The sequence below is a fragment of the Balaenoptera ricei genome, chromosome 3 (genome assembly GCF_028023285.1).
Source record: "Balaenoptera ricei isolate mBalRic1 chromosome 3, mBalRic1.hap2, whole genome shotgun sequence".
Classification (NCBI taxonomy): domain Eukaryota; kingdom Metazoa; phylum Chordata; class Mammalia; order Artiodactyla; family Balaenopteridae; genus Balaenoptera; species Balaenoptera ricei.
Genome location: NC_082641.1, coordinates 170,895,118 through 170,922,703, shown reverse-complemented (window position 1 = coordinate 170,922,703; position 27,586 = coordinate 170,895,118). Strand labels below are relative to the sequence as shown.

Here is a 27,586-nt window from a genome sequence, read left to right as displayed (position 1 = left end):
AGTCTCAATGGTTCAGAAGGAATACAGGAACCTCCAGCCTGTGGCCTAGCTCACCTGTCTCGGAAAGGTGCATTAAGCGGATGGGTTTCTCCGGGGCTGCCCGCTTGCTTCTCTGCTGGGTGATGTGGGCAGGCTGCTGGCCCGAGAGCACAATGTTGCCCCTCGCAGCCACCTCATAGTACAGAGTGAAATTGCAGGGACACGTGGACTTCACTGGGAAATGGGCATCCTCCCCGACCTGTGGGAGACATGCAGCATGGGGAGCCGTGCCTGGCACCAATGCCACAGCCTACCCTAGGGAGGCGGCCACTGTGGGGCCACAGGGAGGCCAAGAAAGCTGAGGGAGGAGCACTGGCTTCAGAGCTGAGTGCTCAGCATCTGGTCCTGGCTGTGGCCACATCCCCACGGCAACCTCAGCTGATGCTCTGTAAATGGGGCTGTGCTGTGGATGAAATGTGATAAGGGTATGGAAACTCTCAGTGAGTGCAGTGTAGTAAGGATCTGAACCTAGCCCCAGAGAGGTCTGGCCTTTGTCCCCTGCTCCTGGGAGGTGATCTCTAAGGCCCTGAGATGCCCTGCCTGATGAGTCTTTTGTTTACCTGGGGTCTGGGGCCACACCAGATACTAACAATATAATTTATGGTAGGGACATTGGGCCACACTACATCAGTTTGACCTCTGGAGGGGCTGAGACTAGGGTCGGCCAGGCAGGTGGTCAGCCATGTCTATGTGACTAACCTCCAATAAAAACCCTGGACACTGAGGCTCAGGTGAACATCCCTGGTTGGCAGTACACCACGCATGTAGTCACACATTGTTGGCGGCAAAGCAACACTGTCCTTGACTCTGTGGGGGGGAGGACAACTGGAAGTTCACATTCAGAACTCACCTGGCCCCTGCCTTATGATCCTCTTGCCTTGCCTGATTTTAATCTGTATCTTTCACTGTATTAAACTGTAACTGTGATTCTAAGAGCTTTCAGTGATTCTGTGACTCCCTCTAGAGATTAAAGAAACTGAAAGTGGTTTGGTGACCCCCCCCCAAATTCTGCAATTGGTGGGGGGGATGGTCTTGGGGACTATTCCCTAACTTCACAGGCACCAGTGCTGGCAATGGGCTGGAACTTCTCATTGGATATACACTTGATGAGTTGGGTTCTATCACAATCCCCAAGTTTCCAGAGGGGGTTTGGTCCCTTCCCAACATCAGTGAGTGGTGGGGACAGGATTCAAACCCCAAAGGGCTGAAGCCAGAGCCCCATGCTTAACCTCCAAGCTGCCCTCATTCCCTGTGTTACAGCTGAGGTCTCCCAGGTCCTGTGACCTCCTCAAGAGCTTGGAGTGTGACCATATCCAACACTGAGGTTACAGGCTGCATGAGAAGTCATCCTCTGGACTTTTGCCCCAGAGGTTCCCTCCCCTGCCCCATGTTTTACAATCCATGACTCTCCCCAAACATCTGGGCCACTCTGAATGCCCAGAGGAGGGTAACGTGAGGTGGTGAGTGGTGAGTATCATTCTCACTGTGGGTCCTTGGGCAAGTCATTCCACCTCTCTGATCCTCAGTTTCCCCATTTGTAAAATAAGGTTATATCTCCTGGACAGAAGGTCCTGAGGATCCAATGAAATGATGAATGTATCATTCTCAACACCACACCTGTTCACTGTGGGTGGTTAATAAATGTCATTCTACTACCCACTGAAGACAAGAACCCACCTGTTTAAGGAGCTGACCCAAAGGTACTCACTCCCATAGCCAAATTTGGGAAACTGCAGTAGCAGAAAGAAGAATGAACTCTTCAAGAGTGTCAAGGTCATGAAAGACAAGGAAAGACCAAGAAACCATCAGACTGGAGGACACGAAATGCAGTGTGAGATCCTGCATGGGATCCTGGACCAAAAAAGCAGGTGCCTGGAAAAACTAGGGAAATCCAAATAAAGTCCAGGGTTTAGTTAATAATCATGTCCAGTGCTGATTTCTTAGTTTTGACAAATGTGTCATGGTTTCATAAGATGGTAACATTAGGGGGAAGCCTAACAAAGTGCCAGTGGCCTTTTTGGTCCAAGTGCAAAAGCTGATCCTAAAATTCACATGGAAATGCAAAGGATCCAGGATAACCAAAACAATCTTGAAAAAGAACAAAGTTGTAGGACTCGCATTTGCCAATTTCAAAACTTACTACAAAGCTACAGTATCAAGACAGTGTGGTATTGGTATAAGGACAGACATATAGATCAATAGGATAGAACTGAGAGTCCAGAAATAAACATCTGTGGCAAATTGATTCTCATCAAGGGTGCCGAGACCTTTTCATGGGGAAAGAACAGTCTTTTCAACAGATGATTCTGGAACAACTGGATCTCCACATTCAAAAGAATGAAGTTGGACCTTACCTCACACCATATACAAAAGTTAACTCAAAATGGTTCAAAGACTTATGTAAGTGCTAAAACCATAAACTGTTAGGAGAAAACATAGGGGTAAACCTTCATGGCCTTGGATTTGGCAATGGTTTCTTTGAGATATGGCACCAAAAGCACAAACAACAAAAGAAAAATATTAGATAAATTGGATTTCACCAAAATTAAAAACCTTTGTTGCATCAAATGACACTATCAGGAAAGTGAAAAGACAACCCACAGAATGAGAGAAAATACTTCCAAGTCATATATCTGATAAGGGTCTAATGTCCAAAATATATAAAGTACTCTCACAAAAACAAAAAGACAAACAATTTAAAACACTAGGGAAAGAAAGCTGGATGAAGGATATGCAGGAACTCTCTGCACTCTATGAGCAACTCTTCTGTAAGTCTAAAGTTATTCCAAAATCTAAAATGAAAAAAGGAAGCATGGTGGTAACAGATTATAACACATTGAATAATTTTTTAGAAGTTCACAAGTCCATAGGCACACTGAAAACAACAATAACACAGCAAAACTAATAGTGGGGCAAGTTCTTTTTTTACCAGCTAATAAATTCAGAAGGAATGTCAGAATCATAATAAGTGCAGAAATCAGAATAGCCATCATAAAGCCAACGTGATAACTGATTGCAGCAAGAATCATCAAAGATGCCAAAGGCACTGGGTGAAAGGTTGCTGGGGCTCAGGACACTGTGGCAGGGACCTCAGAGTGTCACCCAGATTATTTATTAGCCTCCCCTGCAGAGGGAAAGAGCTGGTAGGAACCAGACCCAAACCAAGGATAAGATCAGCTTCAGCAAGGGTGGGGCTGCCCAAATCTGTGCCTCCTGATGGGACTCAACAAAAGCAGTACGTACATAGTAGTTTTGCCAGAACCATGTTTTAACCTGAATCTCACTCATAATGTGGGATAATCTACAAGGTCACAGGCTTGAATTCTTTACAAAAGTCATGGCAATGAAAAGGCAGGGAGACTGTTCTAGATCAAGAACGATTATGGACACAGAAGAGCCAAATGCAACTTTTAAATTGATCCTGAGTAAAATGCATGCACGCACACACACATGCACACACAGGTGAGCACACACACATGTGCACATGCACAAGCATGCATCTGCAAGACATGCATACACATGCACACTCACACGTGTGCACATGTGCAGGCATGCATGGGTGTGTACACACACTATATATAAACTATATCTCAAGGACACCTTTGAGAATCTGAATATTGCCTGTGAATTAAACAATATGATTGAGTTAATATAATTTTCTTAGATATAACAATGACCTTGTGGTCATGTTGAAGAATGTCCCTATTTTTAAGACATATTATGCTCAAGTATTTAAGAGTGAAGCATCATATCTGTAATTTACTTTCAAATATTGCAGTGAAAAAAGGTGGAAAGAAATAGATGGATAAATAGATGAGTGGATGGATGGATGGATTGATGGATGGGTGGGGGAATGGGTGGTAGGTGGATGATGGGTGCATGGGTGGGTAGATGGGAGGATGGATGGATGGATTCACATGAATGAATGGGTGGATATGTGAGTGGATGAGTGGATCGATGGGTGGATGGAGGATAGATGGATGGATGGATGGGTGGATGGATGGATGGATGGGTGGATGGATGGATGGGTGGGTGGGTGGATGGACGGGCTGAGGATGGATGGATGGGTTGATGGGTGGTAGGTGGATGGATGGGTGGGTAGATGGGAGGATGGATGGATGGGTGGATGGGTGGGGGGATGGGTAGATGGGTGGGGGGATGGGGGGATGGAGAGAAATAGATGAGTGGATGGATGGGTGGATGGGAGGATGGATGGGTGGATGGGAGGATGGATGGGTGGATGGGTAGATGGATGGGTAGGTGGGTGAGTGGGTGGGTAGATGGGTGGGTAGATGGATGGAGGCAAAATATTAATTCATAAATCTAGGTGAAAAGCCTATGGTTATTTATTATACTTTTTTTTTTTAATTTCTCTCTAAATTTGTAAATATCCTCCTTATAACAACACCCAAACAAAAGTCTCTTTCTGTTTGAGATGTTGGAGAAAAAAAGAAGGAAAGAGTGCAAATCTTTTTCTTCTCATGAACTAACCCCATGGCATCAGAGCAACCCTAAAATATTGGGGTGACAGCCCCATTTACAGAGCAGCTCCTCCCTGCACATCCCTTGGTGCTGGAGGAAGAAGAAAGGGCCCCAACACAGAGCTGGGACTGCACCAAGCATGGCCACTCTTGCCTCAATGCCCTGAGGTCACACTCAGGGCCCCTCGATGACAGTCTGGGACGGGGAGAGCTGGCGCCTGCTGACCTGACTGAGGCAGGACAGAGGTGTCCCTCCAAGAAGAAACTCTGAGCGGCCCAGCCAAGTCCTCGCCTACGGGAACAGTGGTCCCAGCAGACATGACACAGGACTCCTTCCCACCCCCACAGGACGGTGGCCAACACCAGCATCCCCATGCTGCACGGATGGTTAAACAGTATTAAAACAAGAACAGCGTGTGCAGCCAAGCTGGGCACGATCTCACCGGAGTTTCTCATTCTCATAACCCCCGCAGAGCGCCACTAAGCCCAGGGAATAGGCAGACCTGCCATCTCAGTTCCTCCAAGCTGCATCCCAGGGGCCCCTCGGGTCTGGGCAGCACCCTCAGAGAGGGGGTCTCAGAGGTTTACGGGGCTGGTAGGGCCTGGGAGTCCCATCGGCAAGTGGTTTCCATTAGAGGCAATGCTGGCAAGCTTGCCACCACCCACGGCAGCCGGGCTCAGCCCTCAGGACATCAAGTAGGGGAATTAACGGAGCGCTTTATAAAACGTACATATACGTATATATCGTTTAATAGGTGAGGGGACAAACAAACCGCAGTTGATCCAAACCATATGATGCAATATAATTCGCCACGAAAATGAAAGGCCCTCTCAAGTCAGGAAAAGACTCGGAGGTAGTTCGATGCAAATTGCTAAGCGAAAGAAGCCATTGTGGGGACTTCCCTGGTGGTCCAGTGGCTAAGACTCCGCACTCCCAATGCAGGGGGCCCGGGTTCAATCCCTGGTCAGGGAACTAGATCCCACATGTCGCAACTAAAAAAGATCCCACATGCCTCAACGAAGATCCCGCAAGTGGCAACAAAGATCCCACGTGCTGCAACTAAGACCCGGCACAGGACTTCCCTGGTGGCACAATGGTTAAGAATCCGCCTGCTAGTGCAGGGGACACAGGTTCAATCCCTGGTCCAGGAAGATCCCACGTGCCATGGAGCAATTAAGCCCATGCACCACAACTACTGAGCCCATGCGCCACAACTACTAAGCCCACGTGCCAAAACTATTGAAGCCCATGTGCCTAGATCCCGTGCTCCGCAACAAGAGAAGCCACCACAATGAGAAGCACGCGCACCGCAATGAAGAGTAGCACCCCCTCGTTGCAACTAGAGAAAGCCCTCGCGTAGCAAGGAAGACCCAACACAGGCAAAAAAAAAAAAAGACCCATTGCAGCCAAATAAATAAATAAATATTAAAAAAAAAAGAAGCCAATTTGAAAAGGACACACACTGTATAATTCTGACTCTATGGCATTCTGGAAAAGGCAAAAGTATAAAGACAGTGAAAAGCTCAGCCTGTGCAGGGGTTGAAGGGAGGGAGGGATGAATATTTAGAGCACAGTGGATTTTTCGGGAAGTGAAACCATTCTGTTTGACATTGTAACGGTGGATACGTGACATTGTGCATTTGTCATAAAATGTGCACCACCAAGAGGGAACCCTGACATACACTGGGGACTTTAGTTCATAATCACATATTAATAGTGGCTCATCAATTTTAACAGATGGTAATAATCAGGGAAACTGCGTGCAGGGGAGGTGGGTATATGGGAAGTCTCCGTATTTTCTGCTCAGTGTTTACAGATCCCTATTTCCACACACATCTTCAAGCATCTTACTTAATTTGGATCATGGAATAACAGACTTAGGAAGAACTAACGTGAGACCCAGCCCTGAGTTCGTTTCATCTTTGCACTTGGTGTGTCTGCAAGCGTCTGGTGGGTGACTTCCGGTGCCTTTGCACAAGAAACTCCAGACAGTGGGGAACCAGGGCCAACAGTAGGGGAATTGTCTCATGGGTGGGAGCAACAGGACCCTGAGGGCAGGTGACATCACAGTAAACCCTGGCCTTGGACTATATGTCCATCATAAATAAATGACAGGCATTCATTCCGCGGCATACTCCCCTTGCTGGAGGGATGGGGCTCCTGTGTCAGCATCAGCATTAACCCTGCTGGGGCACGTGCAGGTCCCCTGGAGGCACGTGCACGCTGCTTCTTGGGCCCCGTCCTGCTCGAGGAGGGCACACCTGAAAGCCTTACCTGCAGGGGGAGGGAGGGCGGCTGCAGCTGCAGGTAGCACTGGCTGGGGGAGTACCAGCTGCTGAGGGACAGGTAGCTGGGCAGGTACTGGGCCCCCACGAGCTTTCCGCGGAGTGCTGTCACCTTGGTCTAAAGAAGAGAGGGTATTTGATCAAGGCTTGGATGCTTGGTGTAAGAAGGGGGTCTTAATCAAGCCTACGTAATGAAACCCCAATAATAACTGTGGACACCGAGATGGGAGTGAGCTTCCCTATTGGCAGCGCGCTGTGTGTAGCGTCAGGAGGGTGATGTGTCCCGACTCCATGCTTCTGCCTGCCCCGCCCCGCCCTGCAGTGAGATCCTCTCATGCTCCAATTTCCCTTTAGAGAACCTCCTCCCCAATTCTCAGAGTATGGGGTCCAGTGTGGCTAGCTTGTTCTTCCCCAGCTCCACGGGAAGTAAGTGTCCAAGGCTGGCCACAGGGTGTTGGGGGTTGGCTCAGGCAACGGCAGGTGGCCCACGTGGCCACTGAGAGACAGTTCCATCATGGGCATATTAGGGAAGCCCATGTTCTGGGCTTGCCAGCAGCCTCAGTGGCTTCTCGGAGGGTAAAACCTGCTTGGGAAGTGAGCACAGGGGAGATGGTGGTCAGGAGAAGGAGCAGCCGCGCTGGACAGCATGCCCAGAGCTCTGGATGCCGCTTCACCTGGAGCTCTGCGTCCTCCCCCTTCACGCCCCAGGGACCGGCAGTTATGTTACTTTTGCTCCTTTGGGAGTTTGAACCTGTTGCCTTCACTTGCTGCTGGAAAAGTGTGGCTAACACAAGAGAGACGCCAGAAGTGGGGGCAGGAGGGGGGTAGTCTAAGACCTAAGTGTGGTAAAGAATAAAGAAGCTGGGGACTTCCCTGGTGGTGCAGTGGTTAAGAATCCGCCTGCCAATGCAGGGGACACAGGTTCGAGCCCTGGTCTGGGAAGACCCCACATGCCACAGAGCAACTAAGCCCGTGAGCCACAACTCCTGAGCCTGCACTCTAGAGCCCACGAGCCACAACTACTGAAGCCCGTATGCCTAGAGCCCATGCTCTGCAACAAGAGAAGCCACCACAGTGAGAAGCCCGCACCTCAACGAAGAGTAACCCCCACTCGCCGCAACTAGAGAAAAGCCTGCGTGCAGCAATGAAGACCCAACACAGCTAAACTAATTGATTAATTAATTAATTAAAAAAAGAAGCTGGCCCACCTTTATCTCAGTTACTGGCAGATAGCCTCTAAACCCCTAAAATTTCCCAAGTGATGCGGGTGTCTTTGTTATTCATGGTGGGTCCTGACAATATGAGCTAATGAGATAATTCGGGATGGGGACAATCATGTCAGAAAGACCAATCATGGGATTAGAGGGTTTGGGGCTTTGAGCCACGTGATGTGGTATCAACTTGACCTCTAGGGAGGAGAGGCAGCTAGAGACTGAGTTCAGTCACGGGGCCAATGATTAATCAATCAAGCCTATGTAATGAAACCCCAATAATAACTGTGGACACCGAAGTGGGAGTGAGCATTCCTGTTGGCAGTGCTCTGTGTGTAGTGCCAGGAGGGTGACATGTCCCGACTCCATGGGGACAGCACACGAAGCTACAAATTTGGGACCCTCCCAGCTCTCGTCCTATGCGTGTGTGTCTCTCTCTTTGGTTGGTCCTAATTTGTATCATTTTGCTATAATAAAACTGTAATTGCAAAAAATACAAACTTCCAGTTATAAATTCAGTCCTGGGGATGTAACGTACAGTATGGTGTCTATAGTTAATAATATCGTATTGTACATTTGAGAAAGTTGCTAAGAGAATAGATCTTAGAGGTTCTCATCACAAGAAAAAAAAAAGTGTAACTATGAATGGTAACTGGACATATTGTGGTGTCATTCCACAATATATACATACATTAAATCATTATGTTGAACACCTGAAATGAATATAATGTTACATGTCCACAGTTGCTGTAATTGTAAGGTAGTGGGGTAGCAGGAACCTCCAAATTTGTAGCCAGGTGGTAAAAAGTGTCGGTGGCCTGGGGATCCCCGGCTGTTAAAAATCTTTAAGGACATGTCGCCCACAGGGGACATAGTGACCACAAGTGTCCTTGGCTCCCACCTACACATTTATTCTCAGCTGCCTTCTGTCCCCCCCATGCCAGTGTCCGTGGGGCCACCACGCCCACCACCAGCTATAGAGGTGAGGGCTGGGACATCCTCTTTGCCACACCTGCTCCTCCCTCCCCTGACAAGGGGACACCAGGTCCTGCCAATTCTACCTCCACAGCTCCAGGCTCAGTGTCCTCTCCATCATCACCTCCCGTCTGCCCACCTGTGGCCCCACCCAGACATCCCCCACTATGGGCGCTGGAGTGACAGACTGCCTTCTGGGTAAGCCCTGAGCACCCCTGTGAGGTGAGGGGAAGCCCCACTGACTCCCTCCTCCATATCTTCTTGAAATGGCTTGGCTGGCTGGGCATTTGCAGGATCCAATTACACTAGGACTGTGGGCCTCTGGGGCTCTGCATATGCTGTTCCACCTTCCTGGAGGCAGCCTGGCTGGACCTCTCTCTTGTCAGGAGCCCACCTGGGAAGATCCCCCCACAGGAGCCAGGCACCCTCATCTCTTCTCAGCCTCCCGCCTCACTCTGGGGTGGTTGGGTTATCTGACTCCCTGTCAGCCTCCCCCATCAGACTTGGAACTCCCTCAGGGCAGGGGCAGGACCCAGGTCCACTGACCCAGTGCCCCAGCATGGCCTGGAGGAGGGACCAAATCCATGCCTGCTGGCTGAATGACAAGGGTCTAGGTGACTCACCCACCTCCAGCCACACGTGCTGGGCTGACACAGGGATGGAGGGGATTTCAAACCCTACCAGCCCACCCCGGGACACAGACTCGGTGGTGTATATGTTGTCCTTCGGCGTCAGCTCTGCCCTGATCTGGACCGTCACCCCCTCAGCCGGGCTGCCGTCTGGGTAGGACAGCTCCACCTGGAAAGAGTCACCAATGATTCAACGTGGTTAGGGTGGCAACACTTCCCAAACGGATCTATAGATTCAACCCAATCCCCCAGCAGACTCCCAGCCAGCTTCCTTGCAGCAATCAACAATCTAATGCTAAAATTCATACAGAATTGCAAGTGGCCCCAAACAGCCAAAGCAATCCTGAAAAAGAACCAAGAATTCATACATCCCAATTTCAAAACTTACTACAAAGGTACAATAATTAAGACACGTGGTACTGGTATAAGGACAGATATGCAGACCAGTGGAGTAGAAGAACTGAGAGTCCAGAAATAAATCCACCCATCTATAGTCAATTGATTCAAAAAAATAAGATTAAAATATGGTGAGGGGGAATTCTCTGGCAGTCCAGTGGTTAGGACTCCACACTTCCACTGCAGGGGGCATGGGTTCAATTCCCGCTCAGGGAACTAAGATCCTGCATGCCGAGTGGCACAGCAAAAAAAAAGAAAAGAAAAAGATTATAGTCAATTGATTTATGACAAGGGTGCCAAGACCATTCAATGGGGAAAGAACAATTCCTTCAACAAATGGCTCTGGGACAACTGGATCTCCACATGCAAAAGAATGCAGTTGAACCCCTACCTCACACCATATACCAAAATTAACTCAAAATGGATCAGAGACCTAAATGTAATGGCTAGAACTACAAAACACTTCGAGGATAACATAGGGGAAAACTTTTATGACCTTAGACTTGGCAAAGAAGTCACAAGGCACAAATCACCACATGCCAGCCATTCTCCTGGTGCCATAGCCAGGTAGGAACGGGGCGGGCAATGCCATGGACAGTTCCACGTGACTCTCAGACCTCACTCACTCAGGCAGGTAGAAAAGGCAGTCAGAATGAGGGGTTCAGATATTGTGAAGAAATACGGTCAGTGGTTCCTGAAGGACCCTGGAGCACCCCTCAACTGTGTAGGTATCTGGTGATGGGGTGACCAGCTTCAGCTCCATTCTTTAAGGCAGACAGCAGGAAATTTCTTGGGTGTAGATGAAATGCTCCCCTTTCACTGAATGGACAGCCCCAAGCCCCTTCTTCATACACAATCTGACCCTGCACATGGTGCCTTAGCTTCTACTCAAGCTGGTACCCTCAAAGCCAGGGGCACACAAGCCATGTCTCTGTGTGTGGGACAGTGGGGGCTGAGATCTCATCATGGAGGAGAAAAGAGAGGTCCCAGAGCAGAGAAGGAGGGGTAGGACACAGCATGAGGACAGACCGCTAGGATCCTGTGGGTGACCCATGGAACATAAAAGGGGACAGGGGTGTGGGTGCTGGGTAGAGGCAGGGGTTAGAGGGTATGGCCAGCTTCCCCCTGAGGTGATGCTAGGCTCCACCGGCCTTGCCTCCCCCAGCTGCAATTGAGACACAGACGCCCCAGTTCAGCTATTAGGATAAGGATCTCGAATTTCTAGTCACCTCAACTTTACTGTGTACAAAAAATGGTGTGGTGGGTGGGAGCAAGATGGGGGCTTGTTCAAAATGCTGTTCCCCACAGGGGATCTGAATCAGTCTGTCTCAGGGACGGGGATCTGCCTTTTAGGGACTTAGTTGTTAAGTCATCCAGAGATAAAGTCAACCCAATTAAGGAAGGTGATTTAATAAGTGGATACGTTTGGTAGTGTATATGGGGGGGGAGATGCAAGAGGGAGGAGATATGGGGATATATGTATATGTATAGCTGACTCACTTTGTTATAAAGCAGAAACTAACACACAATTGTAAAGCAATTATACGCCAATAAAGATGTTAAAATAATAAGTGGATACGTAACATCCTGGTTTAACGCTCTAGGTATGGAAATGTCTAACTATGTGGATTAAAGGAAACCATGCTTTTAGGTGGAGCAGAATGTCCAGTGTCCCCTGCCCTGGGTACCAGCTCTCATCACACTCAGCAAAGCAGTCCCTTGATCCCAAGAGGGCAAAAGTTCTGCTGGCACAATCAAACGACGTGGTTTTCAGCCAAGTCACGGCTGTGGGGCCCGTGGCATGCACTGCAGTGGTTACACAGTGGTCCTTGGGCAGGAGCTGGGCTGGGAGGCAGCACAGAGCCTGTGACCTTGACAGCCCCTGCTGGGCACCACGCCCAGGGCTTACCTTCCCCACATAGGACAGACCCGGCTTAAACTGCTTCCTGGTGTCCTTGGAGTACCGGACATCCACCAGCTGTCTCTGGACGGGGGTGGAGTCATCAAAAGCCACCTGTTGGCTCCCGTCCATGCTGGTCACCATGGCCCAGATGCTGACGGTGCCCCGGAAGTGCTCAGGGACATCGGCCAGGATCATGTCCTTCACGCAGATGTTGAAGTCCTGGGAGCCGTGGATCTGGAGGCGGGAAACCCACAGGTCATGCTCGCCGGGAGCTGGAGTGGCTTTGAGAGACGACTCACAAGCACAGAGCTCAAGTAGGTGACTCTGGGGACTTCCCTGGTGGTCCAATGGTTTAAGATTCCGCACTCCCAATCTGGGGGGCCCAAGTTCGATCCCTGGTCAGAGAACTAGATTCCACATGCCGCAACGAAGATCCCGCGTGCCGCAACTAAGACCCGGCGCAGCCAAATAAATAAATATTAAAACAACAAAAAAAGTAGGTGTCTCTGGCTGCTTGGAGGGCCAGGGGGCCACTCGGTGACCCACCCGACCTATGCCGTGAGTCACTGTGTGGGGACTGAATCCCTGGCTGGACATGCATTATGTCCCAGGAGGAAGGGAGTCAGCTCCTTGGGCAGAAGGTGAGACAACCCCTCGGGCCAGACGGCAGGCAGGGACTTGAACCTGGTCAGCCACACTCTGGAGCACTGGCTCGCCTCCCACGCCTGGGGTACACAACCCCCTCAATCAACCCCTACCTCAGGACCTGGGGGCGGAGGCTGGCAAATAATCCACATCCACAAACAGCTGTGGAGTGAATTACTCAGTAAAGGAGAAAATTAAGACAAGGGCCACCAGGGGCAGCCTCCAGGGACAACGGCTAGGATACCAAGGGCACCAACACCAGGCACGAAAGAGGTGAGGGGCCAGGGTGTCCACTCTACAGAAGAGAAGCCTCAGGGACAGAGAGGGGGGACACATCCCAGGCGGCAAAGGGATGAAGAAGTAGCTTCGGGTGGAAATGGGAAGGAGGTGGCAGTGACAGGGTTTAATGCCTACAGAGGCACAGAATCTCCAAGACGTGTGTGTATGTTACATAGTAGCACACTCACAACTTAATGTTAAGTTGAAAAAGAAAAACAAAAACCAGGTTATAAAACTTTACATGCACGGGAACGTGAAATCATGCAGCCACTTTGGAAAGCAGTCTGGGAGTTCTTCAAACAACTAAACATAGAGACACCACTGAGAGACTGAATATACGAATGGACCAGGGCCAGATAATACAGAAAAAAGAGAACTCGGACCCACACTCTGCAGGCACCAGCAAGGAAGCCAACCCATTTCAGTCGGCTCTCCGTATTCGCGGTTCCACATTTGCGGATTCAACCAACTTCGAAGAGTTTCAATCTGGGATCCTGGGATGCAGAATCCTCAGACATGGGAGGGCCAACTGTACCTATAAGTCAGACTTGTAAGAAGTCAGACCCCTATCTCAATAGCAACCAAACAATAACTCCCGTAACAACCAGCCCCAAATAGCCAGGACCAGATTAATAACTGACATTCTTTCTGATTTTGGCTCCCACTTCCATCTTAAGACCAATTGGAAAAAGCCAAATATGCACCCTTCATCAATCACTTTGGATGCCTGCTTCTAGTTACCCGCCCATGGCTTCTGCACACCAACAGCCTCCCATCATGGCACACTGGAAGCCTTCCCTTTCTTTCACTATAAAGCTTTCCCACTTCTCCACCTGCCTTTGAGTCTCTGCCAAACACAGGTGATGGTGGCTGACTCCCTTGCTGCAAGCTTCGAATAAATAGCCTTTGCTTGTTCTTGTTTGGACGGTCTTCATTTCATTGCACGCCATACAACCCAGGGATTCCAAATCCAAAAGAAATGAAAACATCTGGCCACACAAAAACTTGTACATGAATGTTCATAGCATCACCCATAATAGCCGAAAAGTAGAAACAACTCAAATGTCCATCAGCTAATGAACGGATAAACAAAATGTGGTCCAACCACGCAACGGAATATTACTCAGCCATAAAAAAGGATGAAGTACCTACACACAATACAATGTGGATGAACCTTGAAAACATCAGGCTGAGTGAAAGAAACCAGACACAAAAGGTCACATGGTGCATGATTCCATTTATATGAAATGTCCAGAAATCCATAGAGACAGACTATGTAAGTAAGTGGTTGTCAGGGGCTGGAGATGCAAACAGGGCTTAACTGCAAAAGGATGTGAGAGATTGGTGGGGGTGGGGGGACGGTTAGCAGAAATATTCTAAAACTGTATGGTGGTGGTGGTTGTACAACTCTGTAATATACTAAAAACCACCGACTCGTACATTCTATACGGGGATCTGAATTTTATGATATGTGAATTATGTCTCAAGAGAACTTTTTTTTTAACTTTACACACAACATCCTAAGAGGAAACACATCAAAATACCAATAGTGGCTGTGTCTGCCTATCAGAGGACAAGTCGACTTTACTACTCCTTTTTTATATGTTCTAGCCTCTACGTTCAGCCTGCAGGAATTTTATCATCGGAATATCCCCACCATCTAAACTGTTTTGGAAAGCAAAATAAAACGGATGATCACAGAGCTGAAGCTGGTGGGAAGGGACCCACCGAGTGGGTCGGGGTTCCTGCTCCTCACCTTGGTGGTCCTGAGGATGGGGCGCCCCACCTCCTGGCTGTAGTACCCCACGCCATTTACAGTCATGTTGATGGTTAAAGTGCCCGAGACAGGTTTCCCAAAGGTATACCTGGAACAAAAGGACAAAGGGTAGTAAGTTTCGCAAGCAGGAGATGCCCAGGAGACAGCGGGGGAGGGGTCAGTTTCAGGAAGGCCAGGCCCTGCAAGATGTGGTCAGTGGTACAGTGGCTAATCCAGGGATGCTTCCCATCCTACATTCCATCCTTACAGCCCTCCCTGTAGCCCTGAGTAAGGACAGATCATGTCAGGGCCCTGTGATCGTCTGCACCAAGCCTCATGTTGGACAGAAAAAGAGATCAAGGGTCAGAGAGGAACTCTGGACCCAAAGCAGCAGGGTATATGAGACAACCACTGAGGCTGGCCACACATTGGAGCAAGGCAGCACAGAGGATCAAGCAACCGTGGACAACGGGAAGGCCTGGCTGGGCTTAAGTGCCCAGGAAGTTCAACTTTGGACCAGAGATCTGAACTTTCTGAGCTTTGGTTTCCTCACCGGGAGAATGAGAATAAAACCATCCTCTCAGGGATGTTGGTAAAATACTTAAATATACATATGTCATGCCTGATGCAGTGGAGACACCTGCTTACTGGGACACAGGGGCAAAATGGGAGCAAAATTTAAAAAATAACACCCAGAATTTTGATAGTATTTTCTAGACTATAAAATGTGTGTATCCAGCAGCACTATTTACAATTGCCAGGACATGGAAGCAACCTAAGTGTCCATCAACAGATGAATGGATAAAGAATATGTGGCACATATATACAATGGAATATTACTCAGCCATAAAAAGAAACGAAATTGAGTTATTTGTAGTGAGGTGGATGGACCTAGAGTCTGTCATACAGAGTGAAGTAAGTCAGAAAGAGAAAAACAAATACCGTATGCTAACACATATATATGGAATCTAAAAAAAAAAAAAAAAAAAAAAGGTTCTGATGACCCTAGTGGCAGTACAGGAATAAAGACGCAGACGTAGAGAATGGACTTGAGGACATGCACGGGGAGGGGGAAGGCTAAGTTGGGATGAAGTGAGAGAGTGGCATGGACATATATACACTACCAAATGTAAAATAGATAGCTAGTGGGAAGCAGCCACAAAGCACAGGGAGATCAGCTCGGTGCTTTATGACCACCTAGAGGGGTGGGAAAGGGAGGGTGGGAGGGAGACACAAGAGGGAGGGGATATGGGGATATATGTATACGCATAGCTGATTCACTTTGTTATACAGCAGAAACTAACACAACAATGTAAAGCAATTATACTCCAATAAAGATGTAAAAAAAAAAAAATGTATCCAGCACGTCCCTGGATTTTAAAACACACACAGCCAGGGGAGACACACCAGGGAGAAGTCTCAGCAACAACCTCCGGCAGGTGGCAGAGATGGGGCGGGGACACGGGCCATGTAGGGCTCTCCCAGGGGCCCCAGAAAGGGACAGAGCCTCTTGACTCCCTCTGGTCGACACTCACATCGGGCTCCGTCAACAGCCTGGTCATTAGGCAGGTCAGCCCACTGGCTGTGGGTCAGCCCACTGGCTGTGGATGTTTCCCGCAGGGTAAGGGGCATGGCCTGGAGGAGGGGCTTCCCTGGGGAGGGGCAAGTACTAGGGGAGGAGCAAGTCCTAAGGGGAATGGGTGTGCTCTGGAGGAGGGGCGTGTCCTAGGGGAGGAGCATTGCCTGGGAAGGGGTGGGTCCTAGGGGAGGGGCGTGCCCACAGTGGGAAGGGCTCACCGACAGTGGCCGCCTCTTTCTCACCTGGCCCGCACAGTGCCGGTCTCACAAGTGTCCAGGTCCTGGATATATCGGGGCGGGTCAATAAGGAGCTCAAACTTCGGCAACACTGAAGGGAGAGAGCAGAGAGGAGGGAGGCAGGGTGGCTTCCACCTCTGGGGTGGCCCCAGAAGGGTACTGGAGATGTGGGAGGGAGGAACACAAAGGCAACTCTGGGGTTTTCTATGCTGCTGACACCATAGGAATCCACACCACCCGTTGCTGAGCACGGGCAGCTCTCTGGGGATTTTGCCGGCCGCATCTGTTTCCTATCTTTGGGGGACCAGCACATCGTTTTTCTCAGGGGGCCACGTATCATCAGTTTTAGGCCACCTGAATTGAGTGCAGCCAATTCCAGCCCATCCCAGGGGTGCACAAGCAGCCAGGCTTCTGGACCCGTCAGGGGCATCCTGAGGGTGCTTGCAGCTGGAAAGGGTCACTCTTTGCTGCCCCGGGTACGTCCAGCCATCTCGTCCCCCTGCACAGCCCACGGAGAGATGGACACCGAGGAGCAGAATGGAGGAAACGTGAAGACTCTGGTCCTGAGAGCTTGTTACACGAGCCTATAACCCCTTCCTTTTGCTTACTGAGTCTGCACCAGGCTTCTGTGGCTTGCAACCCATAACCCTGACCTCTAAGGATTTTCCTTCCGAGACCTGCCTTGTGAAAGGAAGAGAAATCCTTGACCCCACAAGGGAGAATTTTAGCACAGAAGCAGAGTATGTGGCTCTGGCCCAGGTTCATTCCCCAGCTCTTATTACTTGAGCAGTTTCCTTAACAGCTCTCTCAGCCTCAGTTTCCCCATCTGTAAAATGGAGATACCTCATAGGTTCAGGACAAGGATGAAAGAACAAAAGCAAGTGACAACCTTAAAGAGGAAGGACATTCAGACACATGTTGCAACATGGATGAACTTTGAGGACATTATGCTCCGTGAAATAAGCTACTCACAAAAAGACAAATACCTTATGATTCTACTCGTATGAAGTCATACATTTTACAATTTTTTTTAAAAGACATGACAAAGGCCCAGCCTTCCATATCGTGCCTGGCCCTACTGAGCCCTCAGTGAATGAAGCTCCTGCCATCATCTCCCTTGTCATGTGTGTTGTCACTAGGGCTGTGGTTTCTCCCAGATCTGAAATCCTAGGGTCCTAAGATTCTCCGACTTACCATACTTCTGAACTTCAAAGGACTTGTTGTACACGTGGCCTTGCATTTCGACAAAAATGAACCATTCTCCCAGTACCGGCTGGTCAGACAAGGGGAAGGTCATGTTGGTGATGCCTGTGTGGAGAGAGACGCCCCCCCTCATCCTGGGGCAAGTGAGTGTGTAGAGGGCCTGGCATCTGGTGGTGAGGTCAGGGCAGGGGCGCCCCGGGGACCCTGCGCCTCCCCCTGGCCGAACAGTCCCTCGGGGAAGCCAGAAGCCACCCGAGGCTGGCGGGGATTTGTGCAGAACAAGCACCTCTGCAGTCTGAAGCGGAAGCAGCGAGACACTGCACCTTGGGTTCCTGGGGAACCCCTGAGGCCAAGGCCAGGTGCAGGCAGTGAGCTGGATGAGCCAGAGAGACAGGCCATCCAGCTCACCCACTCTGCTCCCCACCCGAGTCGTTCCCTTGGTGACAGAGAATCACACAAGCCCTGTCCCTACTTGGCAGCCCTCTCTAGGCATCTCAGAATCAGGAAGAGGGAAATGGACATGGAGAGGGGTCAAGGCCAGGTCAGGAGACCTGGAGGCCTGCGTGACACTGCACAAACCACCACAGCCCACACGTCGGCTAGAGACCCCATTCTCTGTGTCTGGTTCACAGAGGCAAGCGGGGGCCAGGAGCCCCCGAGCAGGACTCAGGGGTCTGTCATGTCTGTGCATTTCCCAGGTCGAGGGTGCACAGCTGTCCTCAGTCTCCCCAAATCCCACCTACAGCTCCCCTCTCCCAGGACTCCACTTCCCTTAGGGCCAAAGCACAAAGGGAGATGTCAATTACATGGCCCTTATCGTCATAGAGAAAGAAAAAAATGCCAGCTCCTCAGCCAAAGCAAAGCCTTCTGACTCCTAGCTGGAAAAGAACTGTCTCGTGTTGGGTTGGAGATGAGGATGAGGAAGATCTGCAGCAGGAGGAAGGTGGGGGGTGCCGACAAACAAGGCCCTGATATTCCAGAAAGATCTCAAGTTATAGGAGGCTCCCCAGCTGGGATCCCAGGCACAGAGGAATGTGGGCGGAGGGTCCGAACGCCGCAGGGAAGGAGTGGCAGGTGCCCAGACAGAGCACATTCTATTTCCCTGGAAGGTTTATCACATCTGCCACCCAAAGGTGCAGCCCCCAAGCCACAGAAGGAATTGGGAGAGAGGATGAGAAGAGAGACTTACCGCAGCATAAGGGCTGCAAGTGTCTCCACTCCATCATCCGTGAGCCCCGGGGGTCCTGCAGGGGGACAGATGCACAGTAAACTCAAGGCAGACTGTGTGTGCCCGGCGTGCATGCGGACCTTCCAAGCCTGCTCTCTAGGGCAGGACAAGTGAGGAGGGCAGGCCCCAAGATTAGCTATTTACATGAAGCAAACAGAAGCTCGGGGCATAGAAGGGACTTGTCTGAGGACAAGGTGGCGGAAAGGGCCGGCCTGCCTCCTCATTTAGGGAGCTGCGTGCAAATCTACAAAGAGATGGACAGACACAAGCTCGGTTTATCCCAGGGTGGACCCAGGGATCGGGATGGACCGGGTCCCAGTCTATGGGGTGCCGGGGCAGGCAGGGATCAACCCAGAGGGTGGGTGTTAGGCAAAGACAGACCAGGTCTTGCAGAGAGCGGCTAACTGTCTCTGAGCCAGCTGCGGAGGGGCAGGCCACTCACCAGGACATAAGCTTCCAGCTGCAACAGAGACAGACAGAGGCAGTGAGCAAACCCTCCCATAAGACCCGAGTCCTCTGTGCATGCTGAATGTTCATCCCTCGGGACAGGCACAGGTTCTGTAATGGGTTGAATGGTGCCCCCCTCCTCCCAAAATTCACATGTTGATGTCCTCAGGCTCAGTGTCTCAGAATGTGACTGTATTTGGAGACGGGTCTTTATAGTGGTGATTAGTTAAAATAAGGTCCCTAGCATAGGTCCCAGTCCAATAGGACTGGTGTCATAAGAAGGGGAAATTTGGACACAGATGCGCATAGAGGGAAGACAATATGAAGACACAGAGAGAAGATGGCCAGCTACAAGCCAAGGAGGGAGGCCTGGAACAAATCCCTCCTTTACGGTCCCTGGAAGGAACCAATTCTGCCCCCACCTTGATCTTAGACTTCTGGCCTCCAGAACTGGGAAAGAATACATTTCTGCCCTTTAAGTCACTGAGCAAACTCATTGCCAGTGGCCACTGGCAATGAGGGTGGCCGAGCCCCATCCGGAACCTCTGTGTTCCTCGCTCCCCATCACAGCCCTGCCCTCCTCTCCAGACTCCCCCACGCCCCAACCAGGGACAGCTCCTCCAGGCAGCCCTCCTATGTTGCAGCTGGGTTGTTTTTTCAAGGGATCATGCCAGGTTCCTTGAAGGTCTGGAATGCACGCTTTCATCCCTGAACCCCCAGCACCTGCCTGGAGCCTGGCTTCTAGCTCCATCAATGTCAAACTGAACAGTCAACACTGACTCCAGTGAAGGTCAACTGCTTGCACAACTGTGCCGCCTGAACCCAGCAACATGCCCGGCCTGGTACCCATGCATAGCTGACCCTGTGCACGCAGATCCGTCCCCATCAGCTCAGGGCTGTCCAGGGGTGTCCGTGTTGAGCCCGGGGGCACCTGGAAGCTTTACACTTTGAATTCAATGATTTGAATTCATTGTCCTGTGATTTGTCCTTGCTGGACTTCCACCAACCTCCAGAGGAAGATAGGCAGCTGCACACATACATCCAGGCACCTTCCTTCTATCATTTGTGGGAAGCCGTTTCTGGCAAAAACTGGACATTAGGCAGGAGCTGATGTCACTAAACCCCCTAATCCCCCCTCTCCGGGGAAGGCTGTGGGCAGAAGACCCCCTCCAACAACTGGGCACAGAGACTCAGCACCATCCGCTCAGAAACATACACGTTTGGGACCTTCAACACCTCCCTGGCCGTGGACCTCAGTATCCCACTCCTGGGGTCCAGCTGCGCCTAAGGAAGGACACACCAGTGGAAAAGAAGGTTTGAGCATAAAAACAATCATGGCAGCATTTCTGACAATGACCAAAACCTGGAAACAAGCAAATGTCCACCAGGAGGGGGCAGTTGGGTATGAAGCCTTCCTTTGGCAGAAGGACCTCAGGCACTGAGGTGAGTTTGCAAGGCTGTGTCAAAAACGTGGGCAAGTGCATTCAAAGATCCAATGAAAAAAGTAGTGTGGAAACTCGGGCTGGTGAAAGTTAAGAAAAAGCTGCGTGTACCCAATGGAACTGTGCTTCTAGGCTGGGGCCCACTGGGGAACTCAGCAGGATTATTTTCCAGAATGAGCCCCCTGGGGTGGGGTCTGGGTCTGCTCTGCTCAATCATGTGCCCCAAGTGTTAGAACAGTGCCTGGCACGCAGTAAGCACTGTACACGTGACCCCTGAGGGACCCCTCAACTGAAGTCACCCCAGACTGCATTCCCATCTTTGCTCTGGATATGTACAGTTTACTTAAATCTCTTCCTTTACAATCTCTTTCCTTCTGAAAGCGCCTCTTTGCAGCAGAATGCCAACTAATAAATACAGAAGAAGCAACATAGTTGGAAAAATCACCACTTTGCAAGCATCATAGCAAGTTTAGATTCACGTAATTCTGAACTCATCTGTGGAGGCTAGAACTAGCGGGTGATCATTGTGACTGGTAACAGGGTGGCCACACAGTCTCAAGTGTCCCCCACAGATTACTTACTGATTACAAAGGGGAAACAGTGACTTTTGCGGGGAGAAACCAGGCAGACTCTATCTGAGCTACCGTCAGGTACCTCGGGATACGACACACTGGGGAGGACCAGCACGGCTCCTGTGGATCCTCCCTCATGACGCACAACTTGAACCTGATCGCAGAGAACAAGCCGGCAGACCAGCCCGCTGGGGAACACCATTCAAAACAACTGCCTGGAGTCTCCAAAAATGTCAATGCCGTGAAACACAGGGAAAGGCTGAGGAGCTGATTCAGAGTAAAGGATGCGAGAGACATGACGACTAAATTCGACACGTCGTCAGAGACTAGGTCCTGGACCAGCAAAGAAACATGCTATAAAGTACATTATTGGAACCATATGGATTCTGTATTAGATAATATTATTGTATCGATGTCAAAATTCCTAAATGTAATGATTGTACTTTAGTTGTATGAAAGAATGTTCTTGCTCTTAAAGGATACAGGAAGTGTTTGGGGACAAAGAGATGTGATATCTGCAAATTATTCTCAAATGATTTATCATTAAAATAATTTTAAAGCTATATATGTACATGTACATATATACATACAATACATGTATATGTACATATATGTGTATACACACACTGAGAGAGAAAGCACATAAATATCATAAAATGTTTTGTAATTGGTGAATCTAGATACGTGGTTCTCAAAGTGGGTTCCCAGAGCAGCAGCAGAAACCAGGAACTTGTTAGAAATACAGATCCTTGGGGCCCATCCAGGAAGCTCCTGAATCAAAAATTCTGGGGAGGGCCCAATCACTTGTATGTGAACAAGCCCTCCAGGTGGTTCTGCTGCACACTCCAGTTTGAGAACTTCTGTTCCTGATCAGAGCTTAGCCAACTATGACCCTTGGGCTAAATCTGGCCCTCTGCCTGTTTGTGTAAATAAAGCTTTATTGGCACCCAGGCACACCCATTCATTCACGTGTTGTCTGTAGCTGAGTCCACTTAAGTTGTGACAGAATCCCTCTGACTGGCAGACCCGAACATACTTACTACCTGGCCCTTTACAGGAAGTTTGCCCACCCCTGGGCTCCATGAAGGGCCTATGGGAAGTTCTCTGTAACTTTCTTCCAACTTTTCTGTACATTTGAAGTTATTTCCAAATAAAAATTAAGAGAAAATCAAAGCCTTTTTTATGTGAGTGTATTTATTTTGAAGGAGAAACGGTGGGTTTTAAGTGGCAATCATATTTTCTTTCTAATAAACGTTAAATAAATGCAGGGCTATTAAGATTTTAAATGATGGGCCACGGCCCCGACCCCACACAGAGGGGTACTGCCCACTGCGGGGACCACTGGTGCCCCTTGCGGAAGAAGCATGCCCACAAGCGCTCTTGTCACATAGAACTTCCCCTGGGTCCCCCAAGGGACGTGGAGCCCCAGGAAGAAACCAAGAATGGAGGTAGAAATTGGAAGAGGCAGGGGGAAAGGCCAGTTGTGGATGGTGGCCCTGGCCAGGCCGAACCCAGGTGGGTATGTTCCGGGCCCACGGTTTTAGGAGCCAATCTCACCTTCTCGCTGACGGGCCTCAGGTCTGGAGTGACAGTGAAGACGCTGATGAGCACTGGAAGAAAGGAGATAGGCGTGTGGCAGCTCCAGGCCATGGCTGGCCCTCCCCCCGGCGCGCACCGGCCACCCACCTCGGTGCTGGGGCCTGTACACCGGCTTGTCGGTCTGGATGAACACAGAGGCTCCCCGGCTGTCCACAGTCACTGAAGTCTGGTTGTGGAAGAAGGGGCCCTCCTCTGCCCACCAACCACGGCCCCACACCTTCAGAAGAGCCTGGCCCCAGAGGCCCGTGGGCACCTGCAGGCAGAGCACAGAGCTTTGGGCAGGGGGTGTCACCCTGGAAGGTACCCAGGTATTGGGAAAGCAGCATGGAGGTCTAGGGCAGGGGAGCACACCCGGGGGCAACTGTGCACCCATGGGACACTCAGCAGTTTCTGGAGATGTTTTGGGTGTCACAGCTTCGGGGAGCAGGCGCTACTGGGCATCTGGTGGGTGAGGCCAGGGATGCTGTTCAAGACCCTGTGATGCACAGGACGGCTGTGAGCAGCGCTGCGAAGGAGAAGCACTGGTCTCGCTTGACAAGACAGAGCCTTCTCCTCTCCTGACACTGCACGCTTGCAGAGATATTCTCATCCCTGTAGAGCTACAAGAATTATCTCCCATCTTACCCAAATGCAGTCATAGCTGGTAAGCTGGGAGGTATGGAGACCCTAGCCCCTTCATATACATATACACATATGAATACATGTATGCATATGTATGTATATTTTCATACTTCATTTATGGATATAATGTTTGTGCCTCTGTGCTTTGTCTCCCTGTAAACACTGCACACACATTATACAATCCCATTTATATGAAATGTCCACAATAGGCAAATCCATAGAGACAGAAAGCAGATTAGTGGGTACCAGGAGCTGGAGGGAGATGGGGAATGGGGAATGACAGCTAATGGGGATGGGGCTTCCTTCTGGGGTAATGAAAATGTTCTGGAACTAGATAGGGTTGGTGGTTGCACAACAGTGTGAATGTTCTAAATGCCACTGAACTGTCCACTTTAAAATGGTTAAAGTGGTAAAAAAAAAAGTTGATTTTTTTTTGGCCACCTAGATGGATAAAACAAACAAAAAAAATACTCACTGCAGTCTTAAGGATTCACCCTGGAGTTCAAATTCTTCTAGGGCAAAATTTCCAACATTTAGGGAATGGAGACTACCCTATATAATTCCCTCTTTTTTTTTTTTTTTTTTAAGTCATGAGCAGAACACCCGTGCATGTGAGTCATAACCTATAGAAACTCCTTTTGTGACTAAAGCAAACAAAAGTCATGACTCTGGATGTGACCATGTGCCATGAATGCGATGCTCGCGGCCATCCCTGGGTGCCTGGCGGGCGGACGTTACGTGGTCATCAGTTCACACTGGGAGCTACAGCACCACCTGTTCCTAAGACCATCCAAATGCGGGGGTGTTCTTCTCCCAGTTGTTCGTCAGCATCCACCTGTGTGGTTGCTCAAGGGGTGAAAAAGTCCTCGTCACCATCACAGCAAGCAACCATGCTAAGTATCCTGGTGAATTATCTGACCGGTCCTCACACCAGTGTGCCCATTTTATGGATGAGGTCGGGGCATGCCAGGACCTTCTCCATCCTTCCAGCACCTGGCTCTGGCTGCCTCTCTTGTCTGCTCTGAACAGCAGCAGAGGGACCCTGCCTGCCTGCCTGCCCACCTGCCACCCTCAGGGTGGGGCGTCTCAGGACTCTGGGGTCCCTCCTAACTGCAGTTAACCTTGAGAACCTTTAGGACGAACTTGAGGATAATCCCCTTACTTTGACCCCCAAATCCTTACCTGCCTTTGTTTCTGGAAACCACTCAGCATCAGCCAAAGACCTCCATGCAAGGAGGAAAAAATCCCAGGCCACCCAGGGGAGCAGGCATGGACAGGTAAGAAGGAGCTGGCGGGCGAGGTGGGGGGGGGGGGGGGCGTCATGTGGGCTGTGTGCCAGCGGGGGATTGTGGGTGCTGGGACCAAGAAGCTGCCCCTGAGAACAGAAAGGATCAGATGTGACCTTTGGGGACATGAAGTGACCCGCCCCGGGTCTTGAAAGCTGCAGAGCTGCCGTTCCCAATCAAGTCTCAGCTCAAAGTGGCGCTCCTACCTGGTCCTGCACGTGCCAGCCCTCAGAGGTCTTGCCGGAAGGTTCTGGACTGAGCTGATCCCCATCCCCACCCCTGACCACAGTGATCCACATTTGCTCCTTTAGCATCAGTGACAGCCAAGGACTCGGGGGCCGAGATCCAAGCAAGGGAGACAGCCAGGCAAAGCTGGTGTAGCTGGCAGCTGAGTACAAAGGTGGGAGGCTTGGGGCCCAGCTAAAGAAAGAGGCCGGCTGTCCTCTGGGGAAGGATGTGTGGAGGGGCCAGTCCTATGGCAGGCCAATCCACCACCCTGATGAACGCCCAGCTCCAGGCAGGGGAGGCCCCTGGGGCTCTGGGTGTGGGTCCCAGATTACCGGACTCTGTAGGCATCCACCAAACATACCCGAGAGAGAAGCCACCAGACTCACTAGACCCTGAGTTTCCAACATATTGTTGTGCAGATGGGTGATGGAACTATAAAGGCATGGCACACAATAGACACCCATGGTTGGTGGCGACAGGTATTCACGATTCTTCTCCTAAATGGAAACCATCCAAAGCAGAGGGATTCAGGTGAAAGCTGATTCCACAGATTGGAAATCTCCCTCCCACTCCTCATGGGAGCTCCTGGCTGGCTCCACTCCAGGCCACTGGCTGCCTCTTTTTGCCTCCTTCCTGCCCCAGGGCTTTTGCACCTGCGGTTCCCTCTGCCTGGAAAGCCCTGCCCCCATATTCCTGCATGTCGGTTCCTCCTGGTTTCAGCTCAGAGGGGCCTTGCTGCCATATAAAATGTGACTCTACACCCCACTCCTCAGCATTCTCTTTCTCTGACACATTTTAAAATAAAATGTTAGAATTTGATTAACATTTAGTGTCCTAAAATAGGACACTTGCTACTCTCTGAGGTGATCATGTTTATGTAATTGGGGGTTTACTGTCTGACCCACCCCTTTGCCCAGCACCAATAAGGCTGGTGGCTGAGAGCAGGGAATGTGGCCAACTTCCTGCTTGAAACTGAATAGATGCTTAAGACATTTGTTACACAGATGCACGGGTTAAGTCTGAAAAATCGGAATAAAGCAAACATCACGAGGCTTTAGGTATGCTTTCTTGAAAGTTCCATCAAGGGCCTCTTACCGGCATCCTCGCTGCTGCACAGATGAGAAGGATGAGACACAGACTGGGCAGAGCCTGCCCGTGGCAGTCAGTGGCAACACTAGGTCCCCACAACAAGGGTTTCCAAAACCTGTACCCGGAAGCACTCAGGTCCCCAAGGCAGGCACGGCTGGGGAGTGGGTGGGGTAGTGGGCAGGGGGGGTCCTACACCCACAAGAGCAGCTTCTCTCTTGTCTGAGGCCCACACCATGGTTCCATAGAGCAGAGTTTCTCAACTCAGCCTCGGCACTACTGACGTTTAGGGCTGAATCATCCTCTGCAGTGACGGGGACGGGGGGCGTCCCCATCACTGTAGGGTGTTGAACAGCATCCCTGGCCTCCACCCACTAGATGGCAGTAGCACCCTCACCCCCAGTTACCATAACCAGAAATATCTCCAGACACTGCCATTGTCCCCCAGGGTCGGGGGGGGGGGGGGGAGCATCCTTCCCCACCCCCCAAGTTGAGAAAGGCTCATCCAGAGCTCTTCTAAATGCTAAGGATCCCAAGACCCTTTGGAAAGTCTCCAGTCTAGGGATCTCCTGCCCTTCTCCCAAAGTTATATGGCCCTTTACTGGTTTCTTATACAAATCCACAGCATCTAGCCTGTGAAGAGTGCCTTCTTATGTGCGGTGGCCGGGCACAGAGCATAATCTTAACCCCGCTGGGGCAGCCCTGCTTTCTTTCTTTCTTTTTCTTTTTGGTAAGTAATATGCTTTATTAAAAGTACTTCTCTAAATAAAATATACGAGGCTTTCTTTTTCCCTAAGTAGTTCATCTGTCAGTGGATAGGGCAGCCCTGCATTCTGATTCACAAGAAAGCAGATCTGCTCACAGGAAGCCGGCAGGGGCGGCTCTAGCCTATTTATCCAGGGTTTTCCAAATGTTGACATCTGGGGCTGGCTCATTCTCAGTGGAGGGGCCGTCCTGTGTATTATAGGATTTGAGCAGCATCCTTGGTCTCTACCCACTAGAAGCCAGTAGCAACCTCCATCCCTGCCCCCCAAGCTGTGACAACCAGAACGGTCTCCAGACCCTGCAAACCTCACCCACGGGAGAGAACTCTAGAGAGGAAATTCTAACATTGACAAGAGGGCAGGAAGACCACTGCCCCACAGCAATTAGACACTAATGATGCATCCCATCCCATGGAAGAGGAACCACCTCGGACTTAGTTCTAATTACTGGGAGAGAGCACATTACAATTTGGAATGATTCTCTACTTAGCCCAACCTTTCAGGGACTCCTTTGAGCATCTGGTAAGCGTTAAGGACTAGCTAACCCAGAAAAAGCCGACAATTTCAGGGCTTACGACTGCCTTGAAATCCAAGGACTCCAGTTAAAAAACCCATGTCAGAGAATGACCTACCTGTAGTTTGGTATGTAAAATAATTTTAAAATAATAATATTCAATGCCAACAAGGCTGCGGGA

The 27,586-nt window shown here is 50.2% G+C and overlaps 1 protein-coding gene across 1 annotated transcript in view; it reads right to left on the bottom strand.

Annotated features, from left to right (window-relative positions):
- Positions 1-27,586, bottom strand: part of CPAMD8 (C3 and PZP like alpha-2-macroglobulin domain containing 8) — a 97,912-nt gene that overhangs the window by 64,182 nt on the left and 6,144 nt on the right. Inside the window, exons 4-14 of the mRNA XM_059919769.1 lie at positions 22,994-23,159; positions 22,865-22,917; positions 19,289-19,306; positions 18,808-18,862; positions 17,610-17,723; positions 16,422-16,506; positions 14,601-14,709; positions 11,927-12,154; positions 9,620-9,790; positions 6,796-6,924; positions 55-238 (exon numbers count right to left, since the gene is read on the bottom strand). Coding sequence (XP_059775752.1) covers positions 55-238; positions 6,796-6,924; positions 9,620-9,790; positions 11,927-12,154; positions 14,601-14,709; positions 16,422-16,506; positions 17,610-17,723; positions 18,808-18,862; positions 19,289-19,306; positions 22,865-22,917; positions 22,994-23,159 — 1,312 coding nt within the window. The remainder of the gene's footprint in view (positions 1-54; positions 239-6,795; positions 6,925-9,619; positions 9,791-11,926; positions 12,155-14,600; positions 14,710-16,421; positions 16,507-17,609; positions 17,724-18,807; positions 18,863-19,288; positions 19,307-22,864; positions 22,918-22,993; positions 23,160-27,586) is intronic.